Source organism: Pipistrellus kuhlii, unplaced genomic scaffold (genome assembly GCF_014108245.1).
Source record: "Pipistrellus kuhlii isolate mPipKuh1 unplaced genomic scaffold, mPipKuh1.p scaffold_m20_p_6, whole genome shotgun sequence".
Taxonomy (NCBI): Eukaryota; Metazoa; Chordata; class Mammalia; order Chiroptera; family Vespertilionidae; genus Pipistrellus; species Pipistrellus kuhlii.
Genome location: NW_023425562.1, coordinates 14,915,378 through 14,942,715, shown reverse-complemented (window position 1 = coordinate 14,942,715; position 27,338 = coordinate 14,915,378). Strand labels below are relative to the sequence as shown.

General features: G+C 38.9%; 1 protein-coding gene across 5 annotated transcripts; it reads left to right on the top strand.

Annotated features, from left to right (window-relative positions):
* Positions 1 to 203: 203 nt before the first annotated feature.
* Positions 204 to 26,964, top strand: HDHD2 (haloacid dehalogenase like hydrolase domain containing 2). Of its 5 annotated transcripts, none has more exons than XM_045574199.1 (8): positions 204 to 333; positions 6,749 to 6,859; positions 9,619 to 9,827; positions 11,632 to 11,716; positions 20,153 to 20,369; positions 22,924 to 22,987; positions 25,128 to 26,825; positions 26,865 to 26,964. In XM_045574199.1, exons 2-7 carry the CDS (start codon positions 6,759 to 6,761, stop codon positions 25,229 to 25,231), a joined length of 780 nt encoding a protein of 259 aa, XP_045430155.1. In that variant the 5' UTR covers positions 204 to 333; positions 6,749 to 6,758; the 3' UTR covers positions 25,232 to 26,825; positions 26,865 to 26,964. The 5 variants fall into 5 exon arrangements, with proteins under 5 accessions (XP_045430155.1, XP_036274108.1, XP_045430154.1 ...); XM_036418215.2 differs by lacking the exon at positions 204 to 333 and adding an exon at positions 527 to 674 and having other exon boundaries at positions 25,128 to 26,822; XM_045574198.1 differs by lacking the exon at positions 204 to 333 and adding an exon at positions 527 to 674.
* Positions 26,965 to 27,338: the final 374 nt, after the last annotated feature.

Here is a 27,338-nt window from a genome sequence, read left to right as displayed (position 1 = left end):
CATTTACTGAGCAAAGGCAGGGGGCTTGGTGTTTCCTCTCGCATCGTGGCAGCGCCCTGAAAAAAAATGAGTCTCCAGAACAGTCTGTCGCTCTTTCCGATCGTGATAAAGGAGCAGAACTAAATCCAGTGCTGGGTGTCCGAGACTGGAGGAAAAACCTGGACAGATGGGGCGGAGATGGACTGGGAGGGAGGCGGGACTTCCGTTGTGGTTCTGGGCCCAGCTTCCGGAGCTGTCCAGGGCGCTCTGGATCCGCGGCGAGGACGCTGTGTCTGCGGGGCTGAGCGACTTTCCTGTTAGCGGGGCCTTTGCTGAGGACGGAAAGGGGCAGGGGTGAGGAGCCGCCCGGGGACTACCGCCCGCCCGCAGGTCTGGATGCGGCATTTCTTTGCGGGAGGGCTCCGGGCCTTAAAGGTTCGCTTCCCTAGGCCACGCCTCCTGGGGCAGGGACCAATCCACGCGCTTTCTCAATGAGGACTGTCACGCCCCTCCGATGGGCACCGCCCCCTGGGCCGTGGCGCTACTGCGCACGCGCGGAGAGGACGCGCGTCGCTTCCGCTGGGCCCTGAGTGCCTGGGACTGTGGTTTCCCCGGGGCTAGAGCGCGACTCCGAGGTGTCGGCGGTTCTTCGGCCCTTGCCCTTGGGCTGCATTTGGGAGCCAGAGTCTTTCCCGGTCAGTCTGGCGTTTGCTAGGCCCTGGAACGTGGGCTGGGGCGGAGTGCAGACACCAGTTCCGAAGCCCCTCCCCACGGGGGATGGCAGGAATCGCTGTTTCGTGCTGAAAGATTCTGTCTAGTTCTAGAAATCGTAGAGACCCGGATTCTTAAGTTTTATTTAATTCGAAAGTCTTTACTGAGCCCCAAATAGTACAGTTGAAAAGGCAACCGAGCCCCATAACTCACAGAACTTAACAGTTGGGGCAGTGTGAGTGTGATAAGGAGAGCACGCGGGGGGGAGAAGAGGAATTGAACTCAGGAATGCCAGAGGAAACAGGACCCAGGGACAGAAGGAGTAGGCCAGGGGAAAGGAGGATGTAGGGGGGCAGAGGTGGTAGGATTCAGGGGGCAGAAATGGTCCCAGACGGAAGTCCAGCGATGAGGGAGGTAGAGTATAGGACTCCTGTCCACTGCAGTGGAACTTGATGTGGGAGTCTAGTCAAATGAGGTAGAGAGGTAAACCTGGGCTCTGTACAGTTTTCATAGTTCAGGCTTCATCCTGAAGAAATTAGGGAGCCACTGGGAGATTTTTAATTGGGGAGTAACTGGATAATAAACATTTATTAAGAGCATCCAGTAGTTCCAGACTTTTCTACTGGAAGTATGTAGGGAACAGAAGAGAATGTGTACTCCCCAGAGATTCTAGGAGGCATATTCTGAACAGCCTTAACCTCCCAGAAGAAAAAATTTATTGCAATCTCGTTTTATGTTAAATATTTATGCAAGTTTTTAATTACATTACAAGGTTTTAGTTACATGCCACAATATAGCCTTATTTTGGTATAAAATGTTTTCTCACACTCTCAAGTTACATTAATGCTTTAGGACATTTCATCATATATTGTGATTTTTGCAGTCCTTGACACATCTATCATGTGCCCTTCTGTCCTTTCTCCCCCACCCATACATAACTCTGACTTTCTTATTTTCTTTAATCTTCCTATCAACCAATAGAGGCAGGTGTTACCTTTCATATTTCAGCAGTGAAGAAACAGCTTTTCTGTTTCTTTTAATGAGAACTTTGAAGAACTATTCTTAGCGACTTTCAAACATGCGATACAATATTATTAACCATCGTCACTATGCTTTTGACTCCCTTCACCCATTTCCCCCCCCCATCCTCCTACTCTGGCAATCACCAATCTGCTCTCTGTATCTATGAGTTTAGATGCAATATAATGATCTCAGTTCTTCTAATATTGCTCTATTGAGTCAATGCAATTCTAGTCAGAACTCCAAAAGTCCAAAAGGTACGATTTTATTTTGATGGGAAATGATAATCATCAACAGGTTGACGGTTTGTTGTGGGTAATGGTAATGGTATGAGTCCCAAAACTATTGTAGTATTGAGTACCAGGTGAACTGGTTAATAATGAGGATTTTTTTTTCAATAGATGGAGTTACACATATTTTGATATGTATGCTATTTTGTTGTATTGACAGCACGCTCCAAACATGTGTCAAATTTGCTGACCGTATTAACATCATAGATATTTTTACGCTTAAAAATGTCGAATTTCATGCTACAAAAAAAAAAAAAAGCATTTGTGGAAAGTTTTAATTCATTACTTTATTTTGAAGAAAAGTGCTGCTGAAAGTTATCGTATACTTCGGGAAGCTTATGGTGAACATGTTCTATCTCAAGATATTTGTGAACACTGATTTAAACACTTTAAAAGTGATTATTTCGATGTGAAAGACAAAGAACATCCAGGTCAACCGAAAAAGTTTGAAGAACAACAATTACGAACATATTGGATGAAGATGTGTGTCAGACTCAAAAACAACTTGCAGAAAGATTAAACGTTGCTAAGCAAACAATTTCCAATCGTTTACAAGCAAAGGGAAAGTTTTTAAAGGAAGGAAAATGAGTGCCACATCAACTGAACAAAAGACAAATGGAAAACCGAAAAGTCATCAGTAAAATGTTGCTTCAAAAGCACGAGATAGTGAGAGAATGTGGGGCTGTCTTTTTTGCATCCAATTGTGACTGGCGATGAAAAATAGATTTATTTTGAGAATCCCAAATGCACAAAATCATGGGTTGATCCAGGTCAACTATCAACATCAACTGCAAGGCAAGATCGCTTTGGAAAGAAGACAATATTGTGCATCTGGTGGGATCAGGAAGGTGTGGCATATTTATGAGCTTCTAAAACTAAGTGAAACCTTTAATACTGATTGCTGCTGACAACAAATAATCAATTTGGACCATATTTTGATCGTGAAATGACTAGAATGGGCCAGAAGATACAGTAGAGTAATTTTGCTTCATGATAACACACCATCATACACTTCAAAACCAGTTAAAAGATCTTGCCTGGGAAGTCTTAACCTACCCTTTGTATTCACCAGACCTTGCTCCTTCTGATTACCACTTGTTCCTATCAATGGCACACGCACCTTCTGAGCAGCACTTCAAAACGTTCAAAGAAGTGGAAAATTGGGTCTCTGAATGGTTTGCCTCAAAACAAGAAAAGTTCTATTGGGATGGTATCCACAAATTATTTGAAAGATGGGGGAAATGTGTAGCTAGCAGCGGACATTACTTTCAATAAAGCATTTTTTATGTTTATTGTGTTTTCTTTGATTACAAATTTCACGTTATTAGCTGGTACACCTGGTAAATGAGTAAATGTAATGTTGATGTTTAGAAAATCAGGGTTCTCAAATGGGAGGAAAGAACTCTGAAAGTGGAATGGGATGAGAGGAGGAACACTGTGGCATTGATTTGGAATTGAAGGTCATAATGAATTCATAATTTTAAAAATATATACCTTTTTGCCCTTGCTGGAGTTGGTTAGAGCAGCAGGACCACTGGTTGGGGACTGCTGAGTTAGATCATTGTCCTGTGGATCAGAAGGTCACAGGTTCAATTACCTGTACCTGTGTTGTGAGTTTGATCTCTGGTCAGGGCGCATAAGGGAGGCAACCAATTGATATATCTCTCTTACGTGGGTGTTTCTATCTATCTCTGTTTCTCTCTCTCCTTCCCTTTTCCTCTCTCTAATATCAGTTTTTAAAAATCTAATAAAAAAAAATGCCCTGGCTGGTGTGCCTCAGTTGGTGGAGCATTGTTCCATGCACCTAGAGGTTGCTGGTTCGATTCCCAATCAGGGCATATGCCCAGGTTGTGGGCTCAATTTCCAGTAGGAAATAGCCAATCAATGTTCCTCTCTTTCCATCTCCCTCTTTTCCTAAAAATCAATTAAAAATTTTGTTGAATAAAAATATAAAAATACGTACATTTTTAGCACTGCAATTCTTTTTGTCCTTTGAATATATTTTGTTGAACTAGAGTCAGAGTACTCTGTGTTTTAACAAGATTAGTTTATTTCTGTTTGTATTTCATTTTTGAGCTGGCTTAATTTCAATTTCAATATATAAGCCATTAATATGGTTCAAAGCCAAACTAGAAGCATGGCAAGTTAGTGACTTCTCAGTGCCTGAATTTGCTAGTCTGGGTAGGATTGCCTAGAAGATCCAATAAAGTGATAAAGACTGCAGAGAACTTAGCATGGTGCAGAACATATATACAGCATCCAATAAATGTGAGCTGTTCTGGCTTTTCTCCTTCCAGCTACTTCTCTTGCTTTTCCTGTGACCCCAGGCCATATTGGAAGATACAGCTTTGCCAGGCGCACAGGAAGCTCTTAAAAGGAGAATCAGTGCTCCTATACACCCATTCTTCAGAGTAAAAATACAAGTGAATACAGTAACATGGCAACATTCCTATAAGGGTACAGATGACCACAATACCCTCAGACTCAGTTAGTGGGGCTAACTGAAGAAGTATATTTTGAGTTCTGGGGCTTGCTATGGGTTTATTTAGTTTTTGTGTTTCTACCTTACATGCAGAGATGACTGACTTGGAGTGGGAACAGACTTTGGGAAATGGGAGGAGCAAAGGAGCTATAAACTATAAGCTGGGAAAAAAATTCAGGGAGCATCTTTGTCACCTGAAAGAATACACCTAAGAAAGAACAACACTTAGAAGGACATCACTGGACAATCTGGCATATTCCTGGAAGCTTTGGGAGATGGACCAGCAGCAGGGATTAGCAGGCCTATATTGAAAAGGAGAAAATGCTTTGTGGGGTAATGTGTCTTCCAGCCTAGAGCTCGAGACTATAGGCAGAAGAGAAAGATTCAGACATTATCTTGCCTCCCTAACCCATATGCTGAGGAGAAACTTGGGACCAGAGCAGGGAAGACACTTAGCCAAGGTCACACAAGAAGTTGAGGCAGAATGAGGACCACTACCCGAGCCTACTGACTGTCAGTCCCAAGCTCCACAATCACATTTCATAGGGAGCTAGCTAGGACAGAGATGTCTTCCCTCACCCACCATCTGTCCCAAGGTAAGATGTCATTAAGCTCTTCCCATAGCTTCTCCACAGATTTGTGATAATTACCTATTTATATCTTCCAGGTTCTTTCCCCCTTTCCCTCTGCTTCTCAGTTTAAAGGAGATGGCTTCTCCATGTCCGCTGTCATATAGGGCTTGACACATAGAAAGTGCTCAATAAACATTTGCCCTGTAAAAATACAAGTGAATACAGTAACATGGCAACATTCCTATAAGGGTACAGATGACCACAATACCCTCAGACTCAGCAGGCCCCCAGAGAAATGTTCACATCTGTGTTCACCAGGAGATGTGTACAAGGAGGTTCATTATAATAAAACTAGAGGCCCGGCTCATGAAATTCGTGTGCGGTACAGTCCCTAGGCCTAGCCTGTGATCAGGGCCATCTTCCCCAGCTGCCAGTAGCTGGTCCTGCCCCCTCCTCCCCAATTCCCTCTTTGCCACCAGGCAATCAGAGCCTGCTGGCTGGGATTGGGGTGGGCAGGAGAGAAGGGAGAGAGAGAAGGAATGAGGAGGGACTGAGAGGTGATCAGTGCACCTCAGAGCGACTGGTCAAGCAGTCGTTCTGATTGTTCCACAATTTGGTCAATTTGAATATTACTCATAATATATGTAGATATAGATATATGATATTCATGATCAGGGGGACAAATAAAGTATATATCCATACAAAGGAATTCTATCAGTAGTGAAAGTGAATGAACAGTGGCTATATGTGTTAACATGGAGACATTTTCCAAGCATGATGTAGACTGGTGAGGCAAATCACTAAGAATAAAAAGAATAACAATACAAAGCTTTCAAAATCAAGAGAGTAGTTTTCTTGGTGAGAGGAAGAAGGGAAATTAGTTCAAAGAAAGGTACACAGAGGGCTCCAACTCCTTCTGTGATGTTTTATTTCTAAATTTGAATGATGGGTAATGGAGGTGGTTGTATTATTCTTGATACCTTTTTTGTATGTCTGAAATATTTCATTATTTTTATTTCATTTTTAAATCATACCTTATACTCCACTGTGTTTAGGATATAGCTCACAATAAATTTTAAAGAGAAAATAGGCAAAAGGAGCTTTTATATTACTAAGTAAGAACAGTATTTCCTGACTTGAAAGTTACTGTATGATTTGACCAGCACATGCTGTTACAGGTCAAGTTATACAGTAACTTGTACATACTGTTAGCTCCTTGGCCAGATATGTCATTTCAGGTTATAGTGGAGGTGAGTGATTAGAACATAGTCATCACCTGAAATCAAAGATGAAAAAGATGTTGCTAGTGAATCAGTGCTCCTATACACCCATTCTTCAGAGTACATTATTCTGATATTTCTAACTAAAATAAATGAATAAATTGTTAAATCAAAGAGTTATTTTAAGAATCCTGAAAGTAAATACAAACTTCTTTTTATTAACTCCCCCTTTTCCCTTTATAGTTTTAATTAAAGATTAAAAAAACAACAAAAAAACAACTAAGCATTATGAAAGTTTTATGAGTCAAATTTTGGATTTTTATTTAAAAAAAAAAAATGCATTTTCCCCAAAAAGAAACAGCTTAACACTAAGCTGTGTTTTCTGGATATGAGTGATATTTTTGAAGACTTCCCAGTTTTTAATTGTCCATTGTTTCCTAAACTGTATTTTTAATTTCATTTGCTCTCTCCTAGGGAATGAAGGATGGCAGCTCGCCGTGCATTAAAAGCTGTTTTGGTAGATCTCAGTGGCACAATTCACGTGGAAGATACAGCTTTGCCAGGCGCACAGGAAGCTCTTAAAAGGCAAGCTACCCTATAGGTTCAGCTGACAAATATGTTTGTAAGTGCCGTTTTACCAAGGCAGATCATTAGCTGAATGGATGACCTTAAAATGGCATTTCACCAGCTTACCATATATACAAAAACTGCCTTGGGTTTAGCTAGAAGATGTATGCATTGTAATATCTTCCAAACATTGTTCTCTAAGCCTTTATTAGGTTTGGCCTTTTGATCTGTTCTTGTTGTTCTTTGTGTGCATGTTTTTTCCTAAGTCAGTAAGGTAAATTCCTGAATGAAAACTCAAGATTCTAATATGTCAGAGGAAATAGCATTGGAAAAAAATCACAAATGAAGGAACCACAAAGTGAAACACACACACATACACAAAGGCATAGTGCTGCCCACTCCCCTTTCACCTAAGATCTAGCATTAAGTGTGCAGCAACTCAAATAAAATGTAATTGAGGGACTTGAAATTTTAGAATTATTTCTATCAATGAGATGTATTTGTAATGTCTTTGAAGGTTAGCGACTGTTTTATATTTCTGGTATCAACCATAGTACTTAACCTGTCTCGATACAAACGAGGATACACAGTAAAAGCAAACTGAACATGTCCCGGTCAGTGTGGTTCAGTGATTGAGTGTAGACCTAGGATCCAAGAGGTCACTGAATCCAGTTGGGGCACATGCCTGGATGGCAGACTGGATCCCTAGTAGAGGGCATGCAGGAGGCAGCCAACGGAGGATGCTTCTCATTGATGTTTCTATCTCTTCATTCCTTTTTCTTCCTCTCTAAAAAAATCAATAAAAACATATATTTTTTTAAAAAGTAAACTAAATGTGAGTGTCCTGAAAAAAAATCAGTACAATAGTACTGTTAATTGGTATTAAATACCTTCATATTAAAATTATTTAGAGAAGTTTTGAAAGTCAGCAATATTTAGCATGTGGTGTTTATTATTTTCCTACCTTAAAATAGTCTTAGGAGTTCTAGTGACTAGTATCACAACACCAGGTATACGGGCCAAAAATTGACTCAGATCTTGCTTGCATTCTCTCAAGGAGCTTACCTTCGATTTGGGTAATAAAAGAGATTTATGCATCTGATAGGCATCATTTGGAAGCTATCAGTTTAGTTAGGAGTCATGATGTTCATGTTATAGGTTTAACATGAACCATGTTGTTTAACCATTTGTACACCATAAGTGTCTATAGACGCAAGCAGCGGACCTTTTTTAATTAAATTCAAAATATCGTGGCAGTTAACCGGTTAAAGCCAAAAGAAAGTCAGACGCACCATTGGACTTTCTCTTGACTTCTTGACACTGTCTCTTAATTAGGCTTTCTCCGGGAAGGAGATTTTACTGCTGTAAAGATAAGCTTTTTACTTTGTACTGAAGACAAATCTTTTTATTTCTGGTAAGCAATGAATGACACCACTAAGTAGCTCTGTAACTATGAGACTGCCATTCTGGAGGGGCAGGAGCCTGCGAATTACACATCCAGAGGCATCACTATACTGCTATGGCTGATTTTGGTTTCTATAGAAACAAACAGGCTAAGGGAAGTTGAGGGACCAGTAAAAGAAAAGTTTTTTTAAATCCTCATTAAAAATGAGATGGTTATTTCAGTACTTCTACTTGTTCATTTTTAGGATAATAGTTACGTTGAAATAATCAGTTTCTTTTGAGAGATACACCACCAAGTTTAATGTGCTTTTAAGAAAAGCTACCACACAGATATTATAGAGGCAACCATGATTACAGTGAACTATTTAATCTTATAAATTTAGTTAATGTTCTTTGGGTGAATACTTAAAAAATCTCTATTTCTGTTTTATTTGCTTGCTTGTTTTCAATTGCGTTTAGTGCTTTTCCACCTTGTATTCATTTGGGGCAGGCACAAAATAAAAAGCAATAGGGTATTAATATAAAATCTTAATTGTAGCTAAAATAAAATTATTTTTAGATTTTTGGATTAAAACACTTTAGGACTGAGAAAATAATTTTCATTTTTAAAGAAAGCTAGACTGTCAAATTCTTTCTCTGATATCCGATTGCCAATTTAGGTTCCAAAAACAGATCACAGAATCAAAACAATTCTATATGTTAAGTAGTTCTAGGGAAAAACACATTTTATTTAAAAAGAAAATAAAATATTTTCTTTGATAGATTATCCAGATAGATTCTGTTTATAAATTTGGTAGCACATCTTCTGATTGTCTAAGAAGGAAAAACAACTTCTTGAGGTGTCTTCTGTTCTCTAGTATAGGAGATCGAGTCCTGTACCAGGACATAGATTGGAGTCCTCGTCTCAGCTCTTCTGCTACCCAGTGTATGAAGCTGAGCGGGTCACTTAGCTCCTCTAGGCCTCAGTTTTCTCCTTTTATAAGAAGAGAGGGTTACACAAGTAAATAATCTCTAAGGTAACTTTTACCTCTCATATTCTGTGAGTATAATGGTTACTAAGCTTGATGTGTGTTTGTTTTTCACTTCTTTGATAAATCCCTGCAATAAAATTCAATTGAAGTACAGATGTTCTCAAAAAGGTAGACACAGCTTTTACAATTTACTTTGTAGCCTTTGGCAATAAAATGGTCCAGACAGTGTGAATAATATGTAAGCAATTCTGGGTAGATAACAAAAAGATTACTGGTAATAAAAACATTTACTTGATGACTTAGCCTTCATTTTAGGACTGTTGGCAAGTGCTACCAATTTAGGAGATCTTATGGGGCTAGAATGTAAAGGCTGCCTGTTGACATCTGAATTTACTTTTCCAGGTTGCGTGCTGCTTCTCTAACGGTTAGGTTTGTGACCAATACAACCAAAGAGAGCAAGAGAGACCTACTGGCAAGGTTGAAAAAGTTGGAGTTTGATATCTCTGAAGATGAGATATTTACTTCTATGATTGCAGCCAGAAACTTACTAGAGGAGAAACAAGTCCGGCCCATGTTGCTAGTTCACGATCAGGCATTAGCTGATTTCAAAGGTAGGGGAAATTGCAAAGATTTAAAAATTGGTTCTTCATATCTTCTTATAAATTATTCTTAAACTGAATATTTAGATATATTTATTCAGATTTCCTCCTATTATTGTTGAAAGGGTCAACAGATCTCTTGAATCTAAATTGGTATTTCTCAAACTTGTTCTGACCGTACTCCACAGTAAGTGAAACACATTACATAGTAACCTAGTACATATATGTGTGTGTTTATATATATGCTAAACAATACTTTTACTGTATGAGAAGAACCCTATTTTCTGTTTGGTTTACTTGTTTATTTGATTTTGATGCTATTTAGAGCTCTCCAAATTAGTTTTGTAATCTAATGGATCATGGCCCACAGTTTGAAAAAGCACAGTTCAAAATTACTTTGAGTATTATAATCCTGGATCCAAGAGCTACTGTATTAATTTAATTAAATGAGATAATCCACAATCACCTTATTTAAAAATTGGTGTCATTCTGTATAGTATGAAATTTTAGCAGTGATTATGAAATATTTCAATCAAACTGTTTTCTCTTTGTAAATTAATAAACTCTGGAAAAATGTCCTAGTTTTATGAAACTTTGCCACATTACTTTGTTTTGTAATTAGAATGAAATGACACAATATAGAAAAATGGGTATAAAACCATGTTATAGGTATACAAACAATGATTAGGGACGTTCTGCATGTATCTACAGTGTATTTGTGTCCCTGGCTTAGCTGAACTACTATAAAACAATATTTTAATCAGATTTTTCTCTCTTGACTTTATTTGAAGAAAGTTAAGATTCTAGTGTATGGACAGTGAGCTGTAGTTGGGATATATAAGCAGAGTTCATAATAAGAAATCTTTGTCAGTCAGTCCAGGAACATCCTTATATACGTGAAAATATCCAAAGTAGGTGGGTTTTTGAAAGGCAAGAAATTTCTATCTGTTATTGAATATCTTTGCTAGTGGCAGATGGAGTTAATAGAAGGAAAACAAAAAACTTTAACTCTAATTTTAGCCTTTTCTTCCTTCAGCAAACTTTAACCAATTACTCAGTAATCATGGATGCTAGTAAGAAGGAAATAGGAAAGCTGGCTATCTACTTTTCCTATATCTTTCCCTTACATTTTGGTGGAATTGATATGAAAAATGCTTTAAGGCAAGCAGTAAGAGAGGCAAATAGGAATGGCATATGGGTAATCTACAGAACCGTCTGACTTTTAGTTCGTGAATATGTTTGTTTGGTTGTCATATTTGAAGTCTTATTATCAGGTACCAAGGCCTTAAAATATACCTACCGGTAAATTATGGAGTGGTATTTGTGACACTAAAAGGAGATGAGACATTATGTAGAAAATAGTAGAGTCTACAGTGCATTCCATGTTTATCATGAATATGTTAACCTCAACTGTCAATTGGAATGTCTAATTTCCCTTGCCTCTTAGATTTTCATTTCCTCATCAGTTGCTATTGATCTGATAGCTCATAGGGAATTCATGGCTGTTCTTGTTGATTGTAATCAGTAAAGCTTTTTGAAGTTAGAAATTACTTGTTTGAGAACATTAGGTGACAAGTTTCAACTCAGATTCTAGTTAATGAGTAGCTGTAAAACCATGCAAAAGCAATATGCAAAAATACTAGGAAAATTTTTTCTTTTTTTAAGTATCTCTTTCACTATTGCCACAGGATAATCTCTTAAACTTCAGATTATTGCTACAATAAAAATTTGTACTTGGTTTACTAAAACTCTTTATTATAAAATGTAACATTATTTTTAATTGCATTTTTCAACAATCATATTTTTTCATTCCAAGGAATACAAACAAGAGATCCTAATGCTGTGGTCATAGGATTGGCACCAGAACATTTTCATTATCAAACTCTAAATGAAGCATTCCGGTGAGTCTCTAGCTATTTAGCTATTTATTTTTCATCTGGTCATATACTTTCTTCATTCCCTTCTTGAATCTTTGTCATGTAGGTTATACATGTTTTACTTTCCAACCATCTAGATTGTACATGAAGACACACATTTTCAAAATCACTTTAAGATCAATATCAAATATTATTTACTAGAAGTCGGTTGCATGAAATTCATGCATGGGAGGAGGTATCCCCTCAGCCCAGCCTGCACCCTCTCCAATCCGGGATCTCTTGGGGGATGTCTGACTGCCAGTTTAAGCCTGATCCCAAGGTTGTAGGCAGCCATCTTGTGAGGGTGTGAGGGTCAATTTGCATATTGCCTCTTTATTATATAGAATTATTCTGCTTAGTTTTTAAAAAATTATCAATATGTTAAAATGAGATGATCTTGGTTTGTTTGTTTTTATAGAATCAGTATTCTGGAGCAGAAATCCATAATAAAATTGCATCTCTAAAAGCTAACAGTTTTATCTTTTATCATCACTCCTGTAATTTTGCACTGAATATGCTAATTTCTAACAGAAAACAGCATCAAGGCTAATGCTTCCAAAACAGTAAATGTGACTCTTCTTTCAGTGAGAATCCACGCATTTGATCATACTTGCAAGGAAATTATACTATGGGTGCTAACGGTAGTCTGAACTGGAATAGTAGTAGGGATGAAGAAAACCAGGTTCAGGTAGTATTCACACGACTTGATGAGTGATTCAGTTTAGGAAGTGAAGAAGGGCTGTGAGTCAGGGAGGACGTCATATTTCTCACCTGGGCACACGTGATGGAGAACACTCCCTGTGTGGGGTCCCGGAGGCAATTAGTTCAGGTTGAGGCTGTTTGGCATGTGGGACATCTAAGTGGAGATGCTCCGATGGCTGTTGGTTGAAATTGGGGGAAACACAACTAACACAATATAATGTTATAAATCTTCAGTGATGTGTGCATTTTACTTTTATGAACTTTTGCTGCTGCTTACAAAGGGCAGAGTGCATACTGGTTATCATACTTCCTAAGATAAACTGGATCAGAATTTACTTACAAATCTGGTCTACAGTGAGATTGTGACTTTTTTCTTTTGGATTTTTCTCATCTCTCATCTTACCTTGTTTTTTACTGCTTATCAAACCATTAAACAGTATACTTTGTCTTTTCTTTATGACAAGTAGCTCAAAATATTATATAGGGATACATTGAACTAGCTTCAAACTTTTTATTAAGTGGTTTGATAAATTTTGGGTATTTAATGTCAAGAATGCTATAAAAACATCATTTTCTTACAGTAGAAAGATCTACAAGAATCATTCGAACTTATATTTCATGTAGAATTCATTTATTGAATCACTACAAAGCTCACACATCTGGGCACATTATTTGCTGTTAATCTTGAAAATGGCTGTCCTCGTGTACAATCTGTGTGGCCAGAAATAGCACCTTTTTCCCTGTGTGCATTTTAGAGCCTCAGTTAATGGAATCTACAGCTACTTAATGCACTTACGTAGTCATTGTGATAGTCTAGCCTTTGTTTAAAAGTAACGTACTCGCTTTTTATAGTTGCTCAGTATCCGCTTACTGTAGTTATTATCTGGAGGTCCACTGCTGTGCCACATGCGTGAAGAAATATGTGGGGGTATGTGGTGGTAAAATTTCTTTTGCTTCACCTACTTCAGTTATTCTGTGACTTCTTGGGGTTGGGGTGGGGGCAATATTATATCACCTGCTCCTTAAGTAAGGTTTACAGCTATTCCAAAATTGGTTTTCATTTGAAATAGAGAACCTACTTCCGAATTTACTCCTACTATCTTTTATTCATTTCTTTAACCACAGAATTCAAGGAGAAGGTATTGATTGATTTTTAGCTAGTAATTTGGGAAGGACATATTTAATAGGTCTCTGCCTTAGATGAATGCTTGGCTCAGGGTAATAAAAATGTATGTTGACATAATACTGACTTTATAATTGCTCGGATGCTGTCTAATTAGTACACTTCCCTAACCATATTGATTTTTTTAAACACTACACTTTGAAGCATTACAGTGCACTTATAGGTCAACTCTAATTTCACAAATGCACTTAACAGCTGGGTGGAGAGTTAACAGAAGGATTTCAGGTCTTGCCCTTCTTTGCATATTGATGTCTCCACAGAGGCTGTGCCTTCCAACCAGTGACTACAGCTGTTTGGATTGTAAGTGGCAAATATAGACATCTCAAGTGAACCACCGATTAGTTAAATTACTGTTCAGGTTGATAATGAGAATAAACATTGGATTTTAAACCCCATGGCATAGCTGCCTTGAACACCAGCTTCAGAGGCCTATTGCCCTCAGGTGGATGCATTAGCCTTCCACATTACACTGCCTCTTATTTACTATTTCAAATGGGTAGGCCCCCCAAAAATGCATAATGCAATCTGGCTATACCTATGTCCTAAGTGTTTGAATGAATTGAGGATACTGCATTCTAGAGATTGATTTTTAAAGAAGAAATAGACATGATTTGGGGATTGGATTCTAGATAGAAAACATTTAAATTCGAAGAGCCAGTGGTGTCTTTTTTCCTTTTACCTAATAACACTAAAATATACAAGGGATAATATAACAAACATCCTTAAGCCTATCAAACAGTTCCAGAAATATAAGTATTGACACATGTGATATCCCTGCATATCCTTCCCCAATTTTATCACCCAACACCTAAAATTAATCAGGATTCTGAATTGTGTTATTCATTTACATGCATTTTTTAAAAGATATTCCTAAACAGTATATGGTATTATTTTGCATGTTTTATACTTTACTTATCAATTGCTTTCTTCCCTAGTAATATTGTATGACTCATCAAAATGAATATCTATAGCTCTGGTGTATTCATTTTCACAGTTGTGGTACAAGCTTGTAGCAATGTCTTTTTCATCTTCTGACCTCAGTTTAGACTTGAGCATTTTAGTAATGGACCAATTACAACTAAATTTAATGATCTCTATTAGGAAGAGGGCTACCTGGGCAAGCAGCTCACTTAATAATTTAATTTGAACTTAGCATTAACAAGATAAAGAAATATCACAACACAAAAGTAATATGTCTTCATTGTGGAAAATTATATATGCTCAAAGAGAATAAACAAAATTCTTCCATCTAGCTAGTTTGTTTCCATGCATATATCTATTTAGGCAAAAAATGAGAATCTATATATACTCTGTATGTCTACTATGTGGTAATTTGCTTTTTAAAAACCCAATATTATGTTGGGCATGTTTTTCCACATTCTTAAATATTCTTCTAAAACATGTTTGATTCCCTTAGCATATTCCACTCTCAGAAGTGCAATTAGTTGAATAGCCAGGTTCCTTATTGTTGGTTATTTCCAGGTTTTTGAAGTTAACTTAAGAAAAACACCACCTTTGAGAACATTAGTTAAGCAATATTTATGTTTGTTCCTTAAATTTTTTTCAGAAGTATAGTTGTTGGATCAAAGGAATTTTAAGGAAAAGCTGCATGGAATAGCTTGACCTAGGAAAAGTTCAAGTTTTTAAAATAAATTAAGAGCAACTGCTCTCCAGCCTCTAGAAGAGCTTATTTAAAATGTTATTCTAGCCCCAGTCACTTTGGCTCAGTGGGTAGGGCCATGGTCCCAGGACTGAAAGGTCCTGAGTTCCATTCTGGTCAAGGGCACGTTACCTCAGTTACAAGCCCATGTAATAGGCGACTAATCAATATGTCTATTTCACATCTATGTTTCTCTATCTCTGCCTCTCCCCTTCCCTTCCACTCTCTCTAAAAAGCAATGGAAAAGTATCCTCAGGTGAGGATTAACAAAACAAACAAGTTATTCTACTTAAAAATAAGTAACATCACAACTTTCACATGTAAATGCAAGAGGTATAAGGCTGCTTAAGAGCAACGTTTTGAAGATTCAAAATGACTTAATTTTGAAGTTAATGATTTCTTTCCTATAATTATTACAAGGTGTGAGAATCCTCGAAAAGTCTTAGAGATGTGCAGAAGTTAATTTTTTTGTTTTTCAGGAGGAGATTTTTATCACCATAAATGGTTTCTGTGGACTGTTAGATTGCTGTTCTTTTCCAGTCTCCTCAAGAAAAAAAAATAAAAAATTAATTGCTCCAATATATCTAATTCCTTAGAAAGGGAAGAAGAGAAGGGGAGAAAAAAGGTCTAAAACTATGACTTTCAATTATTATTGCATTTGTACAGAAACTCGTGCATCTTTTCTAAGTATTTAAAGTCTCAAGCATGAGGAATTCCAGAACAGTGTGACAGCAGGACTCACATTAGAAATATTTCTGTGGGCTTTATCCATTTTGAAAGTGCTGACTGCTGCTTTGCAATTTCTTAATTCAAATCCAGACTATGAAACATTGTTTAAGACTTAAGAACTTGAGTTGTTTAAAGTATTCCATTAGTATATGCAAGAGAACCACTTTATATCCCTATTTGAAATCCACAGAGTACAGAATTGAGTTTAATATCTGTCACTAACTGCCCTTATTTTTTATTTTTTTAAATATATTTTATTGATTTTTTTACAGAGAGGAAGGGAGAAGGATACGGAGTTAGAAATATCTATGAGAGAGAAACACAGATCAGCTGCCTCCTGCACACCCCCTACTGGGGATGTGCCCGCAACCCAGGCACATGCCCCCGACCGGAATCGAACCTGGGACCCTTAAATCCCCAGGCCCGCGCTCTATCCACTGAGCCAAACCAGTTTCGGCAGTTCTTATTTTTTAATTTGGGGATATTGTTACACGATCAAGGCAACTTTTGCTACTCTAAATAAAAGTTGCAGTTTAAAAAGCCACATAAATATATTCTGTTACTTTTTTATTAATCTGTAACATTCACAGTAAAGTACACAAATTGTCAATATACAAGTCAGTAGCATTTTACACATAGATATATACCTGCATAACTCTCTGATCAAGATCTAGAACATTTCCAGTTTTTGGTCTTCATATGAATTAAATCATACAATTGTATAATTTTTGTCTGTTGTCGAGATTTATCCAAGTTGTTGCAGGTAGCACTACTTTCTTGTTGTTTTGTTTCTTATTTATTTTTGTTGTGTAGTAGCCTATTGTTTGACTTTCCCACAATTTATTTCTTGTTCATTTGGATGGTTTCCAGTTTGGGATGTTATGAATAAAGCTGCTATGAATGCTCTTCAACATGTCTTTACATGTCTTTTGGGGGATGTATGTGCTAATTTCTCTTAGGTCTGTAGAGTAGTGGAATTACTGGGTAATAAGTACTTGTTTAGCTTTAGTAAATATTGCTGAACAATTTTCTAAAGTCATTATAGCAAGTCATATATTCCCACTGGCGATGAGTGAGTTTCAGTTGCTCCAAATCCCCCCAATCTCTGACCAGTCTGTGTAATTGCAGCTATTCTGTTTGGTGTGTATAATGGTATTTTACTGAATTTCAGTTTGTGTTTCCCTGGTGAGTAATGTTCTTGAAACATTTTCATGTACTTATTGACCAGTGGATAATTTCTTTGCAGTGTGCCCATTCAAATCTTTTACCTTTTCTGATTGGGTTGTATTTTTCTTACTGATTTGTGTATATGATGGAACTCATTATATATACATGGATATATATATATATTTATAGATACTTTATCCCTGCCTTTTTGTGCTCTTAAAGTATGAGAACATGATGTTCTTAATTTTGATAGAGCCCAATTGTCAAAATGTCTCGTTGTGCTAAGGTTGAAAAATCCTGATAGTTTAGTCCCTTCATTAATAAGAAAACCGAGGCCCACATGAAGTGATTTGCTGGTACCTATTTTAAGAAGTACGGACACTACATTCTGGACCAGAAAATACCTTGGGGCTAGATGGAGGCAGTACTATGCATTGTAGGATGTTTAGCAGCATCCCTGGCTTCTATCCACTAGATGCAAGTAACACCCCTTTTTCCCCAGTTGTGACAACCAGAAAGTCTTCAGGCGCTGCCAAATGTCACTGGGTAGCAAAACTGCCCCTGGTTCAGAATTACTGAACTAGATGTTTGCCTAAGATGTTTCTGTTGTGGCCCTGCCCCTCGGTAGGATTTTTCAGTTTGTTCCATTGCCCACACGGAAATCACAGCCAGCGTTTTTTGCATCAGGCCTTTGTGCCCTTTTTTCCTTGCTTCTTGCACTTCGGTGGTTTTATAATTAGATATAGACAGAAAATTATCAGAACATTTCCTTCTGATACATTATTTCTGGTATCAAAAACAGCCAACCCTTTGCTGGCCTAATAGATATAAAAACAATCCCAAGTATTGGAGTGTCTATTTTTGATATTTCAAAAAATGTCCTATATAATAATGAGCTAATATGCAAAGGTCGTCATGCCCTCGCACTAGAGCTGGGGGACCTGAGGCTTCGCCCCCCACCCTGCGGGGCTTGACGAGGCTGGCCGGGTCTGTCTCGAGTGATTTCGAGGCGCGCGGGTGGACGGGGACTTGACTCTGGGTCCTGTGGCTCGCCCCAGAGTCTGACAGAAGGGAGATTTTCATATGCATTTTACTACTTTTCTTTCATCTCTAACACTTCTATTATAGAGAAAGGCAAAGAACAACATTAAAATATTTCCTCTAATCCCTTTTTATGTACACGAATTTCATGTACTGGGCCACTAGTTTAGTTATAAAAGTTCTAATCTGTTTCCTAGAAAATTTTTACTTTTCAGTCTGTCCTGAATATGCTTGGCTCTTCAAAGACTCGGTAAAGCTTATGCTGTGCAGAGGATGATAGAAGCAGGAACCACTTCCCCGAGAGATGCCTATCTCTTCCAGCCTCGTGTAGTCCAGTTTCCACTTAGAGACATGTGGAGGAGCCCACAGCCTCAGCCCTTTCAGGGAAGGCACTAAAGCACTGCCTGGGAATTGAGTACACACATCAATCAGGCTGATAAGTCTTATCCCCAGTTAATACATAATAAAATATTAACAAAGCCAAATCAAATGAGTTTTTAGTTTAGCTATGTAAGTGGAAAGCAATTTTGAGGTCTGTTGCATAAAGAATTCCAGTTCCGTGGTAGAGTAGAAAATAAATGGGATTGGGGGTGGGTGACAAGAAGGGAGATAGATAAATCACCCATTATTATCTCATTGCTATCAGCTGTGGTTCTTTAAGGCCAGCATAGTGGCTTTTTCAGGTTTCCTAACAGCTAGATTTTAAGGTCTGCTTTAAGAAATAAACTTGCATTAATATTAGTGAATAAATTTGAAGGATCTATCCTGTGCTGTGAGCAATTTGTAGTAACTAACAGAAAGGCCCTGTAATAGTCCAGTATTGGTTTTTACTTAATAAAATGTTTAATCATAAATGTCTGAATTTTGCATATCCCACAGGAAGGCATTTCCATGCCCACCGACAAAAATAATTTAGCACTTTCATAGCTGAGCACTTAATTACTCATAATTGTGAAGGGTAAGATGTGTAAGTTCTTTCTTGATGTACATACTAAATATTTTAACTAAGTAGATGGCTTAAAGTAAATTAATTTTGTGAGATCATTCATTGCATTGGTTAAAAGCAGATTCAGTGTATCATGTCCTGCATAATATTAGTGTGACTCTTTTGCTATGAGACTACAGGCAGATTTTTTTGAATGGGGGTTGGGTGGTGAGTATTAAGAAGTTGTTGGTAGGGTCTTTTTGGTTTGTTTTATGTTTTGCCTAAGTCACTACTGAGGATTCTTAAGTATATGTAAAGATTGGTTATCAAATTAATGGTAAAATGCTTTGTGCTCTTTATTTGGTATGAGAATAATTATCCTAATATCAGGATAACAAAAGAGATGTGGCAGTAAAGGCTCTCCCTTAAACCTTGTTGGTGTGTCCTTCAGGGAAGGAGGTCTGATTTGCAAAATAATGTCAGAAGCAGTCAAAAGGTAGAATGAAGACTTAAAGGTTCAAGCCTGAATTAGAAAGAAACTTAAATATTGGAGTAGAGAAAACAGAAGTCAGGTATTTGGGAGTTAGCTGAATGTGTCACTGCAGCAACAGTTGTGATACTGGAAAGGGCTCAAGAGCCTCCTGCTTACCATTAGGGAAGGTTAAAACAACTTGTCTCATTAAGTTAAGCTTCTTCCCTCGAGTGTCTTATTTAGCTTTACTTCTCTTAATTCTCTTTCCCTGGTGATTTGGATAAAGTGTCTGAAACCTCTAAAGGTAAAAGGTTGAAGCAATCCCAAATTTAATAATCTATCACCTTTCTTCAGTGTATTTGAGTTTAATTCCCAGCAGTTCTTAGAGAATTCATTAGAAGATAGCAAGTCATTAAAAGTTAATAAGAAACTCTTTGTTTCTGTGAATGTGAAGGCTGTAAAACCACTTTGTAAGCCTGACATTCTTTTCCAATCATAAAGGCCTTGCTTTTAGTCAGTCTCCATTTTCTCTGTCTCTTTAGCTTAATCCTGAATGGGGCACCTCTGATAGCAATCCACAAATCCAGGTATTACAAGAAGACAGATGGCTTAGCCCTGGGGCCTGGACCATTTGTGACTGCTTTGGAGTATGCCACAGATACCGAAGCCATAGTAGTAGGAAAACCAGAGAAGACATTCTTTTTGGAAGCACTGCGGGGCACTGGCTGTGGACCTGAAGAGGCCGTCATGATAGGAGACGTAAGTAGCAGAGCCCAGGAAATGCCCTGAGTTCACTTGCCATGCTGGGCTGAGCCAGCTTGGAAGCACTGCTTCACACCCAAGCAGACTCTGCTGCTGACAACATCAGATGGAGAAAATGGCTGCCACTAAGTCAGGCTTCAGGAAGATGTATAGTGGTATTCTTCTAAAGAACTGACATTCTCTATAGCAATGGTTCTCAACCTTTCTAATGCCGCGACCCTTTAATACAGTTTCTCATGTTGTGGTGACCCCCAACCATAAAATTATTTTCATTGCTACTTCATAACTGTAATTTTGCTACTGTTATGAATCATAATGTGTAAATATCTGTGTTTTCCGATGGTCTTAAGCGACCCTGCTAGTGGTTCTCAACCTGTGGATCGTGACTCACAGGTTGAGATTCGTTGCTATAGAGCCTAAGGCCATCAGAAAACACAGATATTTACAGTGTGATTCATAACAGTAGCAAAATTACAGTTATGAAGTAGCAATGAAAATAATTTTATGGTTGGGGTCACCACAACATGATAAACTGTATTAAAGGGTTGTGGCATTAGAAAGGTTGAGAACCACTGCTCTATAGTATGATAAGATATATATAATTCAAAAGACCATTAAACGCAAGTCAATCAAATGCTTGATATGTGTTTTTAAAGAAAACTTTACAGAAATTTAGATTTTTCTAATATTACTTATGCAGGGAACAGCCTATACCAAAAGAATTCTACCATTGTTGATTTTTTTCTTAGTGTATGCTATATGGAAGAACTTCCCAATGTGTCACAAATATTATAGCTACAGGTATTGATTGCCTCAGCCCTTTGAGTGGCAGGTCTGGACGTTTGGAGACACTAGCTGTGAGAACCTTGCCAGTTTACTCTAATGTCCTGGGGAAGCATCCACGTGTGCCATGAGGGAGAAGGAGCTAGAAAGCACACTGCCTTGTGTCAAATAGGTGGCAGTGATTACTAGTATATTTTAGTTATAAGTAATAACTTGTTAGGCTGGAAGGGACCATCAAGATTGTCTGGTCTGAATCTCTCCATTTTCTGACTGGGAAGCTGAAAAATGGAGCCGGAAGTCTGCATGCCTCCATTCCTGTAGCTAATTAGTGGCACAGCTGGAAGTAAAACTTGAGGCTCTGGATGCCTGCCAAGACAAACTGTAGATCTCTTGCTTTCTTAACTTGTGATGGTGCAAGTGTTTCATGGTTCTCCTGATACCCTTTCACTTCTGTGTGTTCATCTCACACTGAATAGGATAGTCATTGAACTTGGTATTGTTTTCAGAAGCCATCTTTTCAGTCACATCTATTCTTCTTGGCAAGTCTTTATCTGACTTTCCTAGGCAAATATGTGTTTGAAAAGTGGTTATTGGAGTTTTTTATCCCAGAAGATACTGGTTTTGGGACAGGGTGGGAGGCAGGAAATGCATGCAATAGAAGCTTTGTGCAGGGTCCTTTGTTATCCCAGAGAGTGGCGGTTTCTTCCCTCCCTTTCTTTGTCCACTTTTCCCCACCTCCCTTCCTTCTCTTCCATTCCTCCATCTTCATTTTCTTCAGGCATGATCTGAATGAAACTTGCTTATAGATATGAGATAACAGGATTGATTTTCTTAATGTTTCTCCCAGTTCTTGGATTTTATTACCTTGTGTTTATCATCACAATCAACCAAGCCTATTCATCCCCATCATGAGTAAGAATTGGAAAGAGGACCTCCTCTTCTAATTGATCTGCTGTTCCCAAGTGTGAAGTGAATGTCAGACAGTCCCACAGTCTAAAAATACTGATTTGACTTGATTGCAGTTGTTAGTGATAATCAGATGGAAGGTAAGGATAATATATTACACTAGAGGTCCGTTACACAATATTCATGCAAGAATAAGCCTTCCTTCTCCTGGATTTGCTCCTGGCCGCCTGGGAGCCTGCAAGTCCTTGCTCCCCACCAGAGCACTTCTCCTGTAGCTCCCTCTGCCTCCCTCATAGCAGGCATCCTGCCCCTCTGTGCTGCTCTGCACCTGCATATGCAAACCAAACCACCATATTTGTCAGGTTAATTTGCATACTCACTCCTGACTGGCTGTGGGTGTAGTGAAGGTATGGTCAGTTTACATGTTTGTCTATTATTAGGCAATAAGATGAGCAGCAGAAAAGCTTTCTTCTGAGTCTAGTTCACTCACTATTTGCAATTGGATCATCCACCTTAAAAGCTGCCAAATGGATAGAAGGCTTTTTCTATGATCTGTTTTGAGAGAAGATCGATGCACACATTGAAGAACTGGGACTGTGCTCTTTGTGTTTGGTACTAGAATGACTGCTCTGTTGTATACCTTCCACTTCTATGACTCTTCCCTTTCCAAATGGTGTACTGCCTCAGACTATTACATGTGAATTTACCCATTTTTACATCTTCCTGTCTTTCATTAAACAAACAAACATGGGGTTACAGTTCGCCATCCCCCAGCCTAAGAAGTCAAACCAGTTGGTGGGTAGGGTTTTATCGGCAAGTAAATTGAAGACCTGGTACTAACTGCTTTCTTTGTGCTTTCTAGGATTACAAAGTTGATGTTGGTGGGGCTCAGGATGTTGGCATGCTGGGCATCTTAGTAAAAACTGGTATGTATCTTCTGTATAAGCCTTCTCTAAAACATGATGGTGGAATACAGAGTTGCTTAAAGGAAAGTTCTTACAGAAATAGCAAAGCCAAATCACTGGACACTGTAATTCTCTTTCTGCCGCAAAGCAAAAATAAAATGGTCTTAGGATTGCAGGAAAAAAACACATGAGAGGGCCCACACTGTGCAATACTAAGAAGATCAGGAAGCCCATTCACTTATCCATCCAGAGAAGCCCAGACTGCCACAGTGAGTGGGTCAAGCAGGAGTGATGGTGGCTGCTTCATTCTCTCATCCAACATTATTGAGCACCAGCTGTATGCCTGACACAGTGGAGGTGCTAGAGCTATCACACATATGTAAGCCACTGTGTCAATATGTACTTTGTAGAAAGCCCACTTGCTGGCCAGCATATGCAAAAGCATTCTGCGAGCCCTTATCAACATGGCCAACAAACTTGCCTTTCACGTATTGCCCTTAGACCATGGGGTGCAGGGATTAGGTGATAGAGCAATAGTCATTAGCTTCCTCCAGCCTCTTCCTCAAGACCTCAGCTGAAGCAATGTTTTGCAATTCTTCTTTCCCTTCTTATTTTATTTTATTTCATTATTTTTTAACCTTTATTGTTGAAAGTATTACAGATGTCTCCCTTTTTTCTATTTTTACTCCCTCTATCCTGTACCCTCCTCCCCCAGGCCTTCACTGCACTATTGTCTGTCCATGGGTTATGCATATATGCATATAAGTTCTTTAATTAATATCTTCCCAACACTTCTTCCTACCTTCTTTTCTTCCATTTTTTTTTAAATAGTTTTATTGATTTCAGAGAGGAAGGAAAAGGGAGAGATAAAAACATCAATGATGAGATAGAATCATTGATCAGCTGCCTCCTGTGCACCTTGTACTGGGGATGGAGCCTGCAACCCAGGCATGTGCCCTGACCAGGAATTGAACTGCAACCTCCTGGTTCATAGGTTGAAGCTCAACCACTGAGTCATACCTGCTGGGCTCTCCTTCCATTCTTAAAAATTAATTGTGGAATTTGCTAGTCATGTCAGGTGCTGAGGGTACATTGGGGAATATAAGAGACCTAGTGCCTACTCTCAGAGAGTTTAAGAATCTCAGGTGTGAGTCAGACATTAAACAAATACATAAATAATTATAAATTGTTATAAATATCGTGGAGGCAAAAAACAAACAAACAAACAAAGAAAAACAGGCTACTAAGAGAGAATAACAGGGAGGGGATCTAATTTGGATGGAATATGGAATCTGACTTGAAGCATAAGGGTGATAGTCGGGTGAGAAGAATGTTCCAGGCAAAGAATAGTAGGTATGGAGGTCCTCAAAAGAGCCAGGTCCAGTCTAGGACTGCAGCCTGTGATAAGTGCACATGCCGGCGTGAGGGGGCTGCTAGGGCCCATGTCAGAGGCCTGCTGGGTAACAATAGAGATTTGGGGGCTCTTTCTGAAGGGCTGTGGGACCCAGTAAGAGTGTTGAAATAGGGACCACAAGTCATCTGATTTTCATTGGTAAAAGCTCTCTGTGACCACTGTGTGAAATGGGGCCTCTGCTGTGTTGGGATATTCATTTGTGTGTCTTAAATTTCAGAATCTGGGGCAAGTTGCGCAGTGTCCTGCCCCTTGAGTCCCTGCCATGCACATGGTCTGGCTCGGGCCTATGATTATCCATCACTCTTCCCTTCCCACCCCCAGGTGCTCTCATTTGCCAGGCACGTAGGGCTCCTGCTTGGCAGCGCTCACCCTCAGGAGCTGACAGGGCTCTGTCCTGTGGGGTCTGGGCTTGCATTTAAAAGCATTGATTTTACTCACCATTTCTATCCTCTGGGCTGGTGGGGGTAGAAAATGATTTCATCAGCTGTGGAGTTTTGAAGGGACCCTTAGCTGTCAGGTGACCCAGTACCTATGACTGTGAATGGCTAGAGGTAGGCCTGGAAAATGCTGAATGTGTTATTTCTTTGAATTGCCTCACTGCACCTCAGTAAAAGGTGCTTTGGGAGATATGGACCCTGATTCTGGAGTAACTGGAAGGGTGGTTCTGCGGTGGCCTAGGTGTCCACAGGCTGTGATCCCTGACATTCTAGCAGTAGCCTTCGTTCACTTTCTTTACTTTCATTTCAGGAAAATACCGACCAGGAGATGAAGAAAAAATTAGTCCACCTCCTTACTTAACATGTGAGAGTTTCCATCATGCTGTGGACCACATTCTGCAGCATCTACTGTGAACCATTATGTGAATCAGAAGCAACTTGAAACGCAGCTTTTCATCGCCTGGAATGAATCCCTTACCAACTCAGCGCCAGCACAGGCAGACACAGCCCCCAGCGCTGAGATGTGTAACCCTCTTGTATTGTGCACTAATTAGAAAGAAAAGTACTGAATACAGCTAGCCACTAAGCCTTGCTTATCTCTTTTGTTGTATTTTGTAAAAGAAGATGAGACCTGAAAAAAGGGGAAGCTGAGATTTTATGCCATTCCTTTTAAAATATTCATCAGATTAGGCAGGGCTGGGAGGGAGAAGCTACTGCAGGGAGTCGAGTTCTCGGCTGTCTCCTCACTGGTAAATTGGAAGAATGGGTTCAGATTGTGAATGAAGTTGAAAGATGCATTACGCTACAGTTTTAATATTCAGTTCAGCTGTGAAACCCATCAGAAGTGCCAAGTGGAGTACAAGTCAGAAGCAGCAAAATAAATTGTCCTTTGGCCCAAGTGATTGAATGAATTTGCTTTAACGGATGTTGAAAACTAGATTATCTGCTGTATTATTCCCAGCACGGATGACTTCTTTTTCTCTTCATTAGCCAGAGATGACTAATTTAAATTTAGAACCCGATTTTAATTTAAAATAATATTTCCATTAATAACCTATTCATTGCAGATACCTATTATACTGTGTAACAGTTGTTTTGGAAATTTTATGTAAAATTAAAACTATCAGTATTTTACAGATGTTTTAATTAGACATTGTTATTAACAGGAACAGTGCAGAAACTAAAATCAAGCCTTTAATGTCTTATAGACCATGCATTTTTGAAGTTAGTGTCCACAAGGGTCCTATTTACTGTACATTTGCAAGATTTCATTATTTTTGCCTCTGACACTATGGGAAAAATCTTTTAGAAGCTATTGGGACAGATTCAGGCTTTTATGTACTTGGTTACTACAGCTGTAAAATGAAATCGCGTCTGGTAGCATGGATTATTCTTCTCATGTTAAACCCACCAAAATGAAGGGGACTAAATAGGTAATGATTTTCCTAGTGCATTTGCATACTGTGATAATCCTGGGCCTTTGCAATTGTTTTACAGGACTCTTGGGCATTGAATTATTAGCATGTAATTGTACATCATTGTAGTGTTCACCTTATTGAAGCACACACTGATGTTAATGAGCTTTGGGTTTTGATTCTTGTTTAGATATCAGCTTGATTTAAAAATGGGAGGGAGCAAAGCTAAATAAATTGCAGCTCTTCTCCTCCTCTCCTTTTGGTAGTTTGGTGACCACTGTCTTTGTTCTTGCAGAAGCCCCAACTTGGTACCTAAACATACTAGATAGAGATAGATGTGACAGGGCCACCACCCCAGATCGAAAGATGAGTGAGTGGCAGAGAGCATAGATATGGGAGCCTATCCAGCATGTACAATAACTAGTTCTCTAATCCTGGGCAAATGATCTAGCCTCACGTGCCTCCTTTCCCTGATCTGTAAAAATGGAGATAACGATCATGTCCACCACACAGGCTTGTGAGGGTTAAATTCATGTTCATACATTAGGTACTTAGAATCAAGCAAATGCTAGATGGTGGTGGTAGTGGTGGTGGTGGTGGTGGTGGTAGTAGTAGTAGTAGTGATATAACAGTAGTATCCACAATGTTTAACAATGTGGAAAGGATTGGTGGGATTCCTCTCTCTAGTTCCTTCAATGGGGAAAGTCTTCCTGAGAGTTTTAAAAAAGAAAGGAACGAACGAACGAACGAACGAACGAACGAAAGAAGAAAGACGTTCTGTTACATTTCAGTTCCCTGGGAGCACAGCTGCACCCAGAGAAGCTCAGTGTGCAGGTAGAGTGCTGCTTGGTGCCTGGTGCAGGGGCTGCATTAAATTTTGGCCTGTCATCTGGTCGCCTGGATCAGTGATTGTTTGCTAGTTGCTCTGTGTTACATGCCAGACTAGGAAATGAGCATGTAAGAAAAGGAGTTAGCCTGGAGGACCCTTACTCATGGAGGAGCTGAGGGGAACACACAGACATAAATACTCCATTCGTCCTTTGTGATGTCATCCTGACTGCAGAATGGAGAAAGGCATTCCTACCTTCAAGCTGCATAGCACTTAC

What these genes read in the sequence shown, in the direction of transcription:
- HDHD2 (XM_045574199.1), top strand. Translation starts at nt 6,759, where the DNA reads ATGGCAGCTCGCCGTGCATTAAAAGCTGTTTTGGTAGATCTCAGTGGC. An exon ending in GCACAGGAAGCTCTTAAAAG is followed by an intron (nt 6,860 to 9,618) that starts GCAAGCTACCCT and finishes TTACTTTTCCAG; the next exon opens with GTTGCGTGCTGCTTCTCTAA. An exon ending in ACTCTAAATGAAGCATTCCG is followed by an intron (nt 11,717 to 20,152) that starts GTGAGTCTCTAG and finishes CTGTCTCTTTAG; the next exon opens with CTTAATCCTGAATGGGGCAC.